The sequence below is a fragment of the Perognathus longimembris genome, chromosome 5 (assembly GCF_023159225.1).
Source record: "Perognathus longimembris pacificus isolate PPM17 chromosome 5, ASM2315922v1, whole genome shotgun sequence".
In the NCBI taxonomy this organism is placed as follows: domain Eukaryota; kingdom Metazoa; phylum Chordata; class Mammalia; order Rodentia; family Heteromyidae; genus Perognathus; species Perognathus longimembris.
Window position 1 is genome coordinate 40,837,691 of NC_063165.1, and position 13,086 is coordinate 40,850,776.

The following is a 13,086-nucleotide window of genomic DNA, read 5'->3' on the forward strand; positions in this document are numbered from 1 at the left end:
CCCCCACTTGGAAAATGGCAAACTTTTCACTTGCCTGTACTGACTTCTCTATTAGGCCATAGTGGAGATTGATTGTTAAGAATTTCAAAGTGTCAAGAACTTCCAACAGAGCAAAGTAAGACCTGGTCCCCGCCATTGAGGAACTTTCAGTCTAATGGAGAAGGTGGACTGACTGACGACTACCTTATGTCAGCCTTATGATTTGGTGACTGACATGAACAGATTTTAATGGGAGCTCAGAAGCTAATTATGAATCATCACAATTTCAGGGGATTGAGGGAGACTGACGAGGAAAATCTTAATCTGTCTTTATCTTTGATTCTGAGTTCTCACATTACCATCATCCCACTTTTACCAAGTAAATTGCAATTCTCAGACCAGCACAATTTCTAGGATGCACAGATACTTCCATAGTGAGTCTTTTGTCCTTTGTGAGGCATTTCCATGGCAAAGTCTACCAAATTGATAATCCAGCCCCTGTTACTTGTCTTTCTTGCTACCCTGTCTTCTTCCCAACTACTCTTTCTTCTCCATGTTTCCCATCTCTTTCCCTTTAGGGGATGCACATGTTAAGAAAGGAAACCTAAACAGGTTTCCTCCAATCCCCGCCCTTTCTCTCACCCCTGGCCCAATCTGCTTCCAGTCCTCTGAGTGAACAAGAAGGAGCCTTTGGCTCCAAATAGGAAAAACATTTGTCCATTGGCTCGGGAGTCTCAAGGAATCCTGTGCAAGCTTTTCACTTTGGGATGGCTGCAGGGAGAAGAGTTGAGGAGGAAAGAAAACACAGGTGGCTTCCTGAGCTGCCCTAGGAGAGGAGGGGAGTCTGCGGCTGAGAGCTGGGCCCCCGTGTGAGTCAGCTTTCCTGGGAGGCACAGAGACCGTTCCCGATGCAGATCAAGTGTTGTGAAAAGAAAAGTAGTCTGCCTTGGAAGTTAGCAGGTTTATGTGGTAAATTATGCACATTTTCTGGTCCTATTGGGCAAGAAAATTATTAAAAAAATAACTTAGACCCCAAAGGAGCCAAAAAACTTGAATATCTTAGGGAGTGAATATGAAATGTCTTATACCTTTAGGTCAAAGATATATTAGCTGTGTTTCCTACTGGATAAGGCAGGAAAAATGGCCACCTCATGAGAAATTCCCTTGGTCATTCAGATGGCATCAGCAACTCTCATCCTAGCAGGTCTGGTATAAGCACAAAGACAGATTTGTGTTATACAGCTATGGGGGCCGTCTTAGCAGCAAATGTCTGCCTCTAAACATGTGTTCAAGTGTATTTAGTAGTGGTCACTACCTGCTAAACCGACCTCCAACCCACTGTTCATCTTCTACCAAGGACACACTGAAGGACTCCTAACCCCATACTCTACCCACTCCTTGTACACACAGCCACATGCTTACATAAGACTGTAGGTTCAATTTTTAATCCTAGAGGAAAAGAAAAGCCACATCACGTGTTGGTTCCCTGAGCCAAAGCTCAAGATTGAAGATAAGAGGATTGATTTGGGGCTGGAAGTCAATGGAGCCCTTTATATGGAGCATGATGTCAGATGGTTCTTTGTAAAGGAAAGGAGAAAATCAAGACAGTTAGTGAGTTCCTTGGATCCAGTATTTTTATGTGTATATAGAAAATCCTAGAGCTTTCTACTTTGACATAGCTTTTAGATATTCAACCACTTTTGGAATCTGATAATAGTCCTAATAACTACATCTAAAAGGACACATCTAAAAAAGGAGGTCACTTAATAGTGAGAAAAAATGTAAGCAAATGCAAAAAAAAACAAAAACAAAAAAACAACAACAAAGCCAACAATTTACTGAGGCAAACCAGAAATATTTTCCCTTACAGGGAAAATTGTGCCTAATTTTAATTGACTGTGTGTCTCTTCCACATGCAACCACGGGGTGACTCCACCCCGTGAGTCCCATAGCCCCCATTTTTACTCCTCTTCCTGTGCCGGCTGCCAGCCCTACCATAGGCTGTGCCAGATCCAGCTCTGGCTCAGATGAGTCCAGACCACCGGGACTCACATTAATTTTCTTATTGCTAAGTTTATAGTTTATATTTGGATGATCAGAGAAATATGTGTGATGTGGGTTGCTGGCAAGTCAATCTCTTTTCTTTTCTTCCCCTTCTCTTTTTCTTCTATATATGTGTTTTTTTTCCCAAACCATTCCATTCTTTCATCTAGTCCAAAAGAACCTCCCCATCTTTGTGAACCAGCTCTACCTCACAGCAGCGCTGAGGACAGATGAGCGCTCATCTGGTTGCCAGACTCGCTGGAGATGTGGCTCCCTCTTGGACTTGTCTTTGAGGATTAATCACATTTCTCCTTCTCTTATGTCATATATATATATATATATATATATATATAGTGTATATATACATATATATAAATATATACATATATAATATTTTTAATTGGTTCAAGCTAAAAAATTCCTGAAGCCTTAGGCTAGTTTGTTGCAAATCATGTAATGACATTACAAAATTGGTTCTTTTCATTCTCTCTCCTTCCTCGCTCACTCCTCCCTTTGTGCCTGCTCTCCTCCCCCGCCACTCCCAGTTTGCTCCCTCTTGTCTCCACTTTGATTTTCCCTTTCATCTTTTTCCACGCTTAACTTTCTCCCACTGTTCAAGTAAGGGCGCAAACCCCATCTCTCACTGAAAAAGAGAAGAAAAAGACAGCTAATATGTTTGGCATCTGCAAAGGTTTTTTTTTTTTTTCTTTTTTTTAAATTCCCCATGGAAACTGTTTTTACTTAAATAAAAGAGAGCATGCCTTGCTTTCATCCGAAAGTGTGTTTGAGAAATTTCATGTCATGTTTCCATGGATGGCTGTCAGGGGAGAACTTTGTTTGGAGCCAAAATTATTTGTGCAATTGGACTGGAGGAAAGAAAAAAAAAATCCCAAAGAGAGCAAACATATTAATCCGCCATCCTGGCCTGCAAAGCAAGGAGTAGTTGCTCGCCTGCCAACTTCCTCTCGACATTCTCTGCAGCTCCCAGAGGCCTGGCTTGGGCTGGAATGCTGGTGGAGAAGGTGAGGAGCATGCTGGAGGATACCACATTTGTGAACAGTCCCATCCTGCCTGTGGTGTCCTTACTTGTCACATCCATTGGATTCAATGTTAGTTCCCTGTGGCTGGGGTTTACTTATCCCTCTGTATCTCCTCCAGTGTCTATCTCAGTCGACAATTCTGAGCACCTGGCTGGCGGAATGAAGGTATCCATGGTGCCTGCAGGGATGCACTATTACCAAATGCTAACTACAGAATGCACTAGTTCGGCCCAGCTTTGTGAGCTCCAGTTGGGTTTGGCTTCTGTGGTCTATATATCAGAGCTACCCACTGGTAAAAGAGTCACTTGCCCATAGGTGTGGCTTCTGAGAAGCCTCCCTGGGCCACAGTAGGCTTCATCTACTGTCTAGCTCGACTGTGCCCCCAGCCTTCGCAGATGAATTTTGTGGTATGCTACTTTCAGAGCACTTTATTTCAAGGACCAGCAGTGAGATGGTGCCAAGCTGTGGTTTCTCAGGTGACTTGGGGTTAGAGAGCAATGTGTGGTTTCTTGCCCCTTTGTGAAGCAGTTCAGGGCACAAGAGAAGTCCCCACCTTCTCTGAGGCTATGTAGGAAGGCAGTGCCAAGCACTCTCCACCATCTTAGACTCTACACTCAAGGCCATCTGTAGAGCCAGGAGCCAGGAGCTCAACCAGGGAAAGCTCTCAGGAGCTGTACATGATGGCCACCTTGCCAAAAGGGATGAGAGGCAGGGAAGGACCACATGGCCCACGTGCTGCTGAGTAGTGCTCCAGTTGAGCAGACTCTTTCTGAGTGTTGTAACATCAATGATAAACATAGCAAGCTGCCACAGGTACAAGTTGAGGCTTGGAGGCCTTGAGAAGGGAGGAATAGAATTAGCAGTGGGCCCAGAAACTTTGCTGATGGCCCTGAGGCTGCTGAGCTGTCCGGGCAGCCAAGTGAGCCCCATGCAGTACCCACAGCCTAGTGGATCTCACCCAAGGCTTAGCAGATGAGTGCAGGCTTGCCCTCTGATCCTGAGAACGCGAGAAAGAGGGTTAGGACTGCATGTGGACCATTCCTGTGTATCCAGAAGACCAAAACTGTTTTGATGGCACCTAGCCCCAAGTGCCATCTTTTTTGACATCTTACCCAAACAGAAGAGAGCTTTGATTCACAGCCTAGGGACCAGACTAAATGAGGATACCCTTGAAAGCAACTGTTAAGCGTACGGATTTCACTAGGAACACTGAGGCAAGAGCCAACAAAGCTTGTAACTGGATATCTAAGGTCCATGAATATTGGCAAATAAACCTTCCATTAAGATTTGTCAGTTTATGGGGCTGGGGATATGACCTAGTGGCAAGAGTGCCTGCCTCATATACTTGAGGCCCTGGGTTCGATTCCCCAGCACCACATATACAGAAAATGGCCAGAAGTGGCACTGTGGCTCAAGTGGCAGAGTGCTAGCCTTGAGCAAGAAGAAGCCAGGGACAGTGCTCAGGCCCTGAGTCCAAGCCCCAGGACTGGCCAAAAATAAATAAATAAATAAGATTTGTCAGTTTAGGGCTGGGAATGTGGCATAGTGGTAGAGTGCTTACCTGGCATGCATGAAGACCTGGGTTCAATTCCTCAGTACCACATAAACAGAAAAAGCCAAAAGTGGTACTATGGCTCAATTGGCAGAGTGCTAGCCTTTGGACTGGAAAAAACAAGTCAATTTGTATTGAGATTATGTGAACATATACCAAATATTGCATTATTTTGTTTTATTGTCTAGGAACTCTGAGATTTTTTTTCTTAATTTTTCTTTTTGCTCAAGACTAGCACTCTACCATTTGAGCCAAAGCTCCACTTCTCATTTCTTGGTGGTTAACTGGAGAAAACAGACTCATGGGTTTTTCTGCCGGGGCTAGTTTTGAATTGTGATCCCCGGATCTCAGCCTCCTGAGGAGCTAGGATTATAGGTGTGAGCCAGTGATACTCAGCTTCAAGCCCTTTTTTACATTGGTTATTTTTGAGGCAGGGTCTTGGTTCTTACATGAGCATGTGTCTGACGTGCCAGCCTTTTGTGTTTTTGCTTCCAAATGTAGTTGAGATGACAGATAGGTGCTGCCACACTTAGCTTCTTCTGCTGAAATGGAATCTTGGAGAACTTTTCTGTCTTGACTGGCATGGAACTACAGTCCTCCCAGTCTCAGCCTTCTCTGTAGGCAGGCTGTCAGCATGTACCACCATGCCCACGTATGGATTGAGAAGCTGTTTTATGAACCTTTCTGCTGAGGCTGATCTCAACCATGATTCCGCCCCCTTCCGCCTGCAGCCCCCCACCATTTCAGCCTCCTAAGCAGGTAGTATTACAGGCATAAGCCACCATGAAAAATGTGTCCATTTATTGTTTTCTCTATGATCCTGGTAAAGGCAGCCATCCCCATGTACCTGTCAAAGCATCTCATTTGCTTTCTTCTTTTCTCCACTGCCAAAAGAGTTCTGTGTCTCAAGTGCCCTTCAAGTGTGAAGAAGACTCAGGGAGTACATTGCATGATGTGTGGTTGAACGAGTCCCTATAAATAAATGCATCCTGTAGAAATGAGACATCGGAGTACATACCTTTCCCCTTGAACTTGATCTCTATGAAGGAAAAGAACCAGGCAGGGTTCTATATGGAGCCTAAGATACCATAGTTTTCTCAGTCTGAAGTTCTGTGACAAGGCTGGAAAGGTTAGTAAACTCAGAGGTGGCCTCCCAAAGCAGTGCTTCTGCACTGAGAATGTGGAGAAACGAGAGCAGGCCTCCTAGCGTTTGATGAATATGGGCAAGTGGATAAAGTGTCTGGAGGAATGCATGGAGAGAGGACACAGAAGAAGGATGTAAGGGAAGGTATGAGGATTAAAGCTGCAAAAATATTCCTCCAATGGAGTTCTCAAAAGCACTAACTAACAGGCAAGGACAGGTGTCCTGTCAAACCATTTCCTGTGAAAGCTGACCCACCCTTCCATATCACAGGCCCACTAAGCCCATTTGTAACTGAAGGACCTGTGCCTTACATCCAGTGAGGAATAGCTCAGCAGCTCCTGGACTCTGCCAGGAAACCCACTTTGGAGAACCTTGGCCTAGGAACAGGCTATGCTACTTCACACTTAGCCAACTGGCTCTCCTCCCTGCCTGTCGGATGGCTGATGAGATTGTTATTGATCATGAAATCTCCACCCCTCAGGCCCCCTTCCTGTCCAGACTCACAGGGAAAGGGTGCTCTCTGGTTTTTACATCATTCATCACTTCATTTGATCCCAGATGCCAACCAGGGAGGCAGCCACTGAGGCTTAAAAGACACAGGCTGGGGACAGGGCCAAGGACCAAATGGTTACTTACCGGTTTTGAAGCTAGGAAGGCTCTCCTGCCAGTCGGCCCTTGTGGGGAGCTGGATACCCAGCTGGGAAGTCCTGGGTCCTCCTTGCATGGACTGTGGTGCACATGTTGGCATCGGAACAGAGGAGCCCTTGGGCTGCATGGCTGACTGGTGCCCTGCATCTTGAGTCTCCCATAGCTCAACCTTCTGTCTCCACCCAGCAGTTGGTATTGGGTGCAACAGGAGCCAAGAGGGGCTTAATAAACCATGGTGCTGTCTAGCATTGGGTTGGTGAGATGGGTGCCTGGTGGAGTGCTAAGATAAGCCCTCAATTACTGGGAACAGAAGCAAGGGGCCATTGAGATGGAGATGGGCCTGTTGGTGCCAAACTTTTTTCAGTGGCTTACATCTTTCTTGCAAACCGATTGGCTAAGGTTTAAGTCTATTCTTGCTTGAGGCAAATTTCCTTGGAATGAAGTAAAGAAAAAGAGTGGGTTAAAAAGAAACATCTTGGTGGAGTTGCTTTGGGTCTATTAGATGTGCAATTGTGCCTCTTGGTGCCTGAGGAATTTTCCAGGTGTCTGTCAGTGCACAGCCACTCATAGCTCACTTTGTGGGGAGCTTCCTGACTTGGCAGACATACGATTAAGGCCTTTTCTTTCTTTCTTTTTTTTAAGTGAACAGCTTAAAAAAAGTTACCAATATTTAGTCAGAACACAACTGAGCTAAGGCAGTTCCTTTACAAATCTTCCTTCTCACTGAAGAAAAACAAAGCTCATTAATTATCTTGGCTAGGCCAAGAAACTCAGCTAGGACGGGACTACATAATCAGCAGGCCCAGTGCACAATGAAAATGCAGAGGCCTTGATTCAAATGCTCTTAAGAATTTTAAGATGGTTCCTCTGACTCACACCTGCAATCCTAGCTATTAGGAAGCAGAGATTTAAGGATCAAGGTTCAAAGCCAGCCAGCACAGGAAGGTCTATAAGACTCTTTTTTTTTTTTTTTTTTTTGGCCAGTCCTGGGCTTGGACTCAGGGCCTGAGCACTGTCCCTGGCTTCTTTTTGCTCAAGGCTAGCACTCTGCCACTTGAGCCACAGCGCCACTTCTGGCCATTTTCTGTATATGTGGTGCTGGGGAATTGAACCCAGGGCCTCATGTATACGAGGCAAGCACTCTTGCCACTAGGCCATATCCCCAGCCCCTCTATAAGACTCTTCTAGCCCTTTAACCACGAAAAATCCAGAAGTCGAGCTGTGGTTCAAATGGTAGAGCACTAGCCTTAAATAGAATAGCTCAGGGGCAGCTTCCAGGCCCTGAGTTCAAGCTTGAATAATGGTGCACATGCACACAAATAGAATTTGAAGATGATGACCACAGAGGGTTTAAACCAAACAACTGTTGACCATGAAGTTGGCCTTGCACTCAGCCTTCCACCACTATTCATTCTCATAAGATTGGAGAGTATGTGTTATAGCCAGAAAACAGTGTGATGAGACTTAAGGTTGATGTGTAGACTGCTGCTTTAACAAGCTTCAATGTACAGTCAGATAGCACATGAGCAAACTACATAATGGTGAAATAAGTGTTTCATAGTCCAAGAGTCCACTCAAAAAAACTTCCTGAAAATTCTCTCTTCCAGACTCCCAGGCAGCTTTCCTGCAAGGCTGGAAAGTAAAATGGGGTGATAGAAGTGAATTGGCCAATCTGTCCTTGTTCTTGTTACGTGTGTTCCTTACTACATAGCTTTTAAACTTATTTCTTTTCTTTTCTGTAACCTACCATTTTCAAAATAACTTTACTTGAAAAAGGTGTTCACACAACGTTTATCAAGCTTGGCTCTTGTCCTTGAGTTCATAATGTAAAACAGACTCAATCAGCGAATTTGGGGTCCTAAGGCCACATAAATGAGTATCTCTCACCGAACTTGTAGAGCTCAGCTTCTAGGACATCCATCCATTCCACATTTAAAGTTGACTTGGGCCAGGGTGTGAGTTAGGTTCAAGGGAGTTGCATGAGAATAAAACTTGGTCTCTGTACCTAAGTTGTTTACATCTAACACACTGTAATCAGAGGGGCAACAATCTTTTCATGGAAACAGCAGGGCCCTCCTCCCTGGCCTGGCCTGTCTGAGTACTTGTGGAAAATTCTATCAAGTAGGAGACCTGACTTGGCTTAGTACCTTGATTGCCACTGAGTTCTCCTTTGGTGACAATAAGTTTTGTTTTGTTTTTTCTTTGTTGGTCATAGGGCTTGAACCCAGGGCCTGGGCTCTGTGCCTGAGCTCTTCAGCTCAAGGCTAGCACTCTACCATTTTGAGCCACAGCACCACTTCTAGTTTCCTGGTGGTTAATTGGAGATAAGAGTCACAGACTTTCTTGCCCAGGCTGGCTTTGAGCCACGATCCTCAGATCTCAGCCTCCTGAGTAGCTAGGATTACAGGCGTGAGCCACTAGTACCTGGCTAGTTTGTTTTGTTTTTGACAATTACTTCTGATCTTTGGTGAAGACACCCGACTCCTGTCTGCTTCTGTTTCGTTGTGAGTCTCTTGGGCACAAGTGCACAAACAGGAGGAGTCCAGTGACAATGTAGGATTCCTGATGCTCGCAGTCCTAGGAGCTGAGCAGAATTCGGAGTGGTCAGCATCCTGACAAGATACCTTCTCTTGGGCTCTCTAAGCACTGTGATGAAAAAAGCATCTGGATAAAATATTTTTAGCTCTCTTACTTTACATTCCATTAGTTTGATTTCCTTTCTTAAGATAAATGTAGCCACAAGCCTGAAAAGCAAGTTTCCAATTTGGAATGTGGTTACAAATGGCTATGCTTTTCAGCAACATCAATGACTTGGCTCATACAAAGAGATTTGTTTTTGTGGACTCTTGGATTGTTTGGGAAATATCCTGCTCTTATTCCAGATGGATCTCCATCCTCAGTTAGTTTAGCTCTCAGTCTTCTCCTAGAGAGATGGCCATTAGGCTGCCAGAGCTGCAGCCGGTGTCAGATCCGCAGCCTCCCGACATTTCACTGCCATCGACACCCTGGGGTGCTTCCCTGTGTCCAGAGGACCTGGGACTCTCTCGGATCCTAAGGTATCTCCATTTTAATCCCCAGTGTCAGACAAAAGTCCCACTGGGGCCAGGCATAATGGCGTATGCTTATAATCCCAGCTAATGAAAAAGCAGGGGCAGGAAAATTGTGAGTTTAATGACAGCCTGGGCAAAGTTAGTGAGACCTTACTTACCTCAAAAATAAAAAGCAAGTCAGGTGCTGGTGGTTCATGCTTAGAATCCAAGCGGCTCAGGAGGTTGAGATCTACAGGACCTCAATTTAAGGCCAGCCCAGGCATAGAAGTTCTCTAGACTCTTGTCTCCAATGCAATTAGCAAAAAGCAGGGCTGAAGGCATGTTCAAATGGTAGAGCACCAGCCTAGGAAGCACAAGGCCCTGAGTACAAACCTCAGAATTGGAGGGGGGTGGAAAGCAAAAGTGCTAGACTTGATGATACATATAGTTAATCCTAGCTACTTGAGAAGTAAAATAGAGGATCTCAGTCTTTAGCTCCCCAGACAAAAGCATAAGACCCAACCTAAAAAAAAAAAATCCCACGAAACCCCAAAAGGTCTAGAGGCACACCTCCAAGTGCTCAAGTAGAAGAGCACTGGCCTAGGATGTGTGAGGCTCTGGAATTAATCCCCATTACTGCAACAGGAAAAGGAGGGAGGGAGGGAGGAAAGAAGGGAGGAAGAAAAGGAAGAAGGAAGGAAGGACAGGCAAAACATCAGACTACTGCATGTCAAAAGCACTATCCATCTCCTGACAGGATTCTCTACACTTTATCCAGCTTATCTTGTACTGTATCTTGCACACACACTATGTTGAGTCCCTAGATTCTATCCTTATAAACTCCTGTAGACAACAAGACACCAAGGAAGGACTGAGCACCCTCTGGTGACCCCCGGAGTTCTGAAGCTGTGGGATTGCCACACTGTGCCCAACCATGGAAGCCTAAAGGACACATTCCTTTCTCTCCACAGATCTCCAGGACTTCAAGTTAGATGTGCAGCATGTCATTGAAGTGGATGAGGGAAATACAGCCGTCATTGCCTGCCACCTGCCTGAGAGCCACCCCAAAGCCCAGGTCCGTTACAGCGTCAAACAAGAGTGGCTGGAAGCCTCCAGAGGTGAGCAAGTGAACAGAAGCCCAGAAAATAGGCCAGTAAACAGCTGGCTTCTTTGTCTACTGTCAAACCATGTCAGTCTCTGCTGCCTCCACCTCCTGGACCATGCTGAGAGTCCTGTTCTCAAGCTGCTCAGCTGTCTGCTACCCTCATATTTAGTCCTGTAAGATGTTAAGACAGGCTTGGTGGGGGGGGGGGGGATGTGGATTCCCTTCCAGAGGGCCTCTGGCCTGTCATGGAAAATATCTTCACCCTTTGAGGCACTAGGAGATGTTTTGGAGCTGCTGCTGTTTGATGTTGTGAGCCCCTGCCGCCAGGCATACCCAGCAAGGCCGCCGTACAACCTGAGAACCCCCAGAGCGTTGGGGTTCCTTGGTAGGAAGCAAGCTCTTCCCCACCTAACACAGCAGTGTTCTTGGGGAAACTTTATTTGGGTGCTGTCTCCATTTTCCTAGTACCCTAATTATCTCAGTCACCACAGTGTCTTGCTCCTGCCATAGTTGATGTGACCATTGGCCCAGGGGAACTCCATTGGGCCATCGAGACAAAGTTATTCTCCTCCCACGAATGACTCAGCTTCTCCTAATCGGACGGCTCAGAATGTCTACTGAGAAAGTAGTCTCTAGATCTTCTTGTTATGAAAGGGGTATGTGCACATTAGGAAAACTCCAATCCTAGCACTCAGAAATAACTGAGAAGAGTCAGCGCAAACCCCCAAGTCCCACTGGAGGCCTGGCAGCGGCCCTCAAGGAAGCTCATCCATCTGGCCCTTGTCTCAGCAACTCACACCTGCTGCCCAGCAGCAGGCAGGCACCAGGCTTGGTGACAACCACCACTCCCAGGAGAGGCCACCCAGACAAAGCTCAGAGCTGACTGCCAGTGCTTTTCCTGCCAGGAAGCTGGCCACCCTGGTTGCTGGTCTGTGTACAGCTGTGACTCCACCTCCAGTCTAGAGAACCTGAATCCTTGCCCAACCTCCTTATCCTCCCCCTCCCTCCCCTCCCTGGGCCAAGAACAGACAAACCTTAGTAAATCAGAGATGTGCAGAACAGACTTCTGGTGGCCATCATGCTGAGTGCAAGAACTGGGAGTCAGAATATTTCTCCCTAGTAGCAACAGTCAATAGTGAGGGAACCCCAAGCTATGGCCATGATAGGGACTGTGACAGAAAGGCCCACCTCTCTCTTATGTGTGTGGCATGGGCCCTTCTACCCTTACAGAGGCTCCAAAGCAGCATGAATTAGATCTTTTTTTTTTAACAAAAGAGGAAATGAGATCTGAGAGGTTAATAAACATGCTTAAGATCATACAGTTCATATCTAACAGATCCAGAACTTGAGTCCAGGTCTGGCTGATCCCAAACAGCTAATTCTTTCTAGCGTCCCTAGCAACTTGAAAAGACAAACTCCACACACAAGCACTAACTTGGAGACAGATGGGCAGCCAGTCTATGGACCAGTAGATTATTCCCTTACCATGGCCCTTCCACCCATTCAGTGTAAGGTTCCATGGGGAGCATTTTAAGTTTGAACTGGTTCCCCTACACCCCTGGCTTTGTGGAAGCTGTGGAGCCCAGTATTCTGGGCCCAAACTCATCCTATTTTCCTCCTTCCCTGCCCTCTCCACAGACAACTACCTGATCATGCCATCAGGGAACCTCCAGATTGTCAATGCCAGCCAGGAGGACGAAGGCATGTACAAATGTGCTGCCTACAACCCGGTGACCCAGGAAGTGAAGACCTCCGGCTCTAGTGACAGACTGCGCGTGCGCCGTAAGGGCTGGAGTCAGACGCCAGGGTGGCCTATTGGAGAGGGAGGGTTGGAAGAGCTGGGAAAGCAATATGGGCAATGACCTTTTCCTCCTACTTGGTGACTAGCTTCCTTTCTCTTGTGCACTGGGCTGGCTTCAGCGTTCATCAGCTGACATGCAATCTGCTCTCAAGCCCCCACCTGCTCCCCCACTGAAGTGAAAACCTTAATGGTTAAAGTGCTCTTCTGAGCACTTTTCCAGGGTCCCCAAATACCAAATGTAGTGGACATTGTAGACAGAGCTAGCTGAAGACATCAGAGATGGATTTTCTCTGGAATGAGTGAAGCTAAGATTCCAAGATTCCCTCTCCAACTTAACACTTTATCTGGAATTTTGGATTCTCTCTGGCCCTCCAAAGAGCTCTTTAAAGTGTATAAATAAGCTTCAGAGTTTATCAGACCTGCATCTGCCCCTGGCTTGAACATACAGCAAAAGTCTCTGAAGAAGTCGGCATTCAGGAGAGCAATCTGTGTGGTTTCTCCTCCAGTGCTGAGAAGGATCATTGCCTCCTGTACTGAGCCCCTGATAAAGTCACTGACTCATGTCTGGGGGACTTTGTGGTATAAGAAATACATATCTTTAAAGAGCTCAAGAGAATGCTCAGCTGTGGAGGGGCCCATGGTCGGGGGCTGGAGACAAGCAGATCCTCATCTCCCCTCTTTCTTGGCCTCAGGGCTCACTGATTGAGGTCAAGCAGGAAACATCACTCCCTCCATTTAGACTTTC

The 13,086-nt window shown here is 46.2% G+C and overlaps 1 protein-coding gene across 6 annotated transcripts in view; it reads left to right on the forward strand.

The window, feature by feature from the left end:
- Positions 1 to 13,086, forward strand: part of Boc (BOC cell adhesion associated, oncogene regulated) — an 80,028-nt gene that overhangs the window by 48,257 nt on the left and 18,685 nt on the right. For all 6 annotated transcript variants that reach the window (XM_048346615.1, XM_048346617.1, XM_048346618.1 and 3 more), the window contains exons 5-6: positions 10,407 to 10,553; positions 12,179 to 12,322. In XM_048346615.1, the coding sequence (XP_048202572.1) occupies positions 10,407 to 10,553; positions 12,179 to 12,322 (291 nt within the window). The remainder of the gene's footprint in view (positions 1 to 10,406; positions 10,554 to 12,178; positions 12,323 to 13,086) is intronic.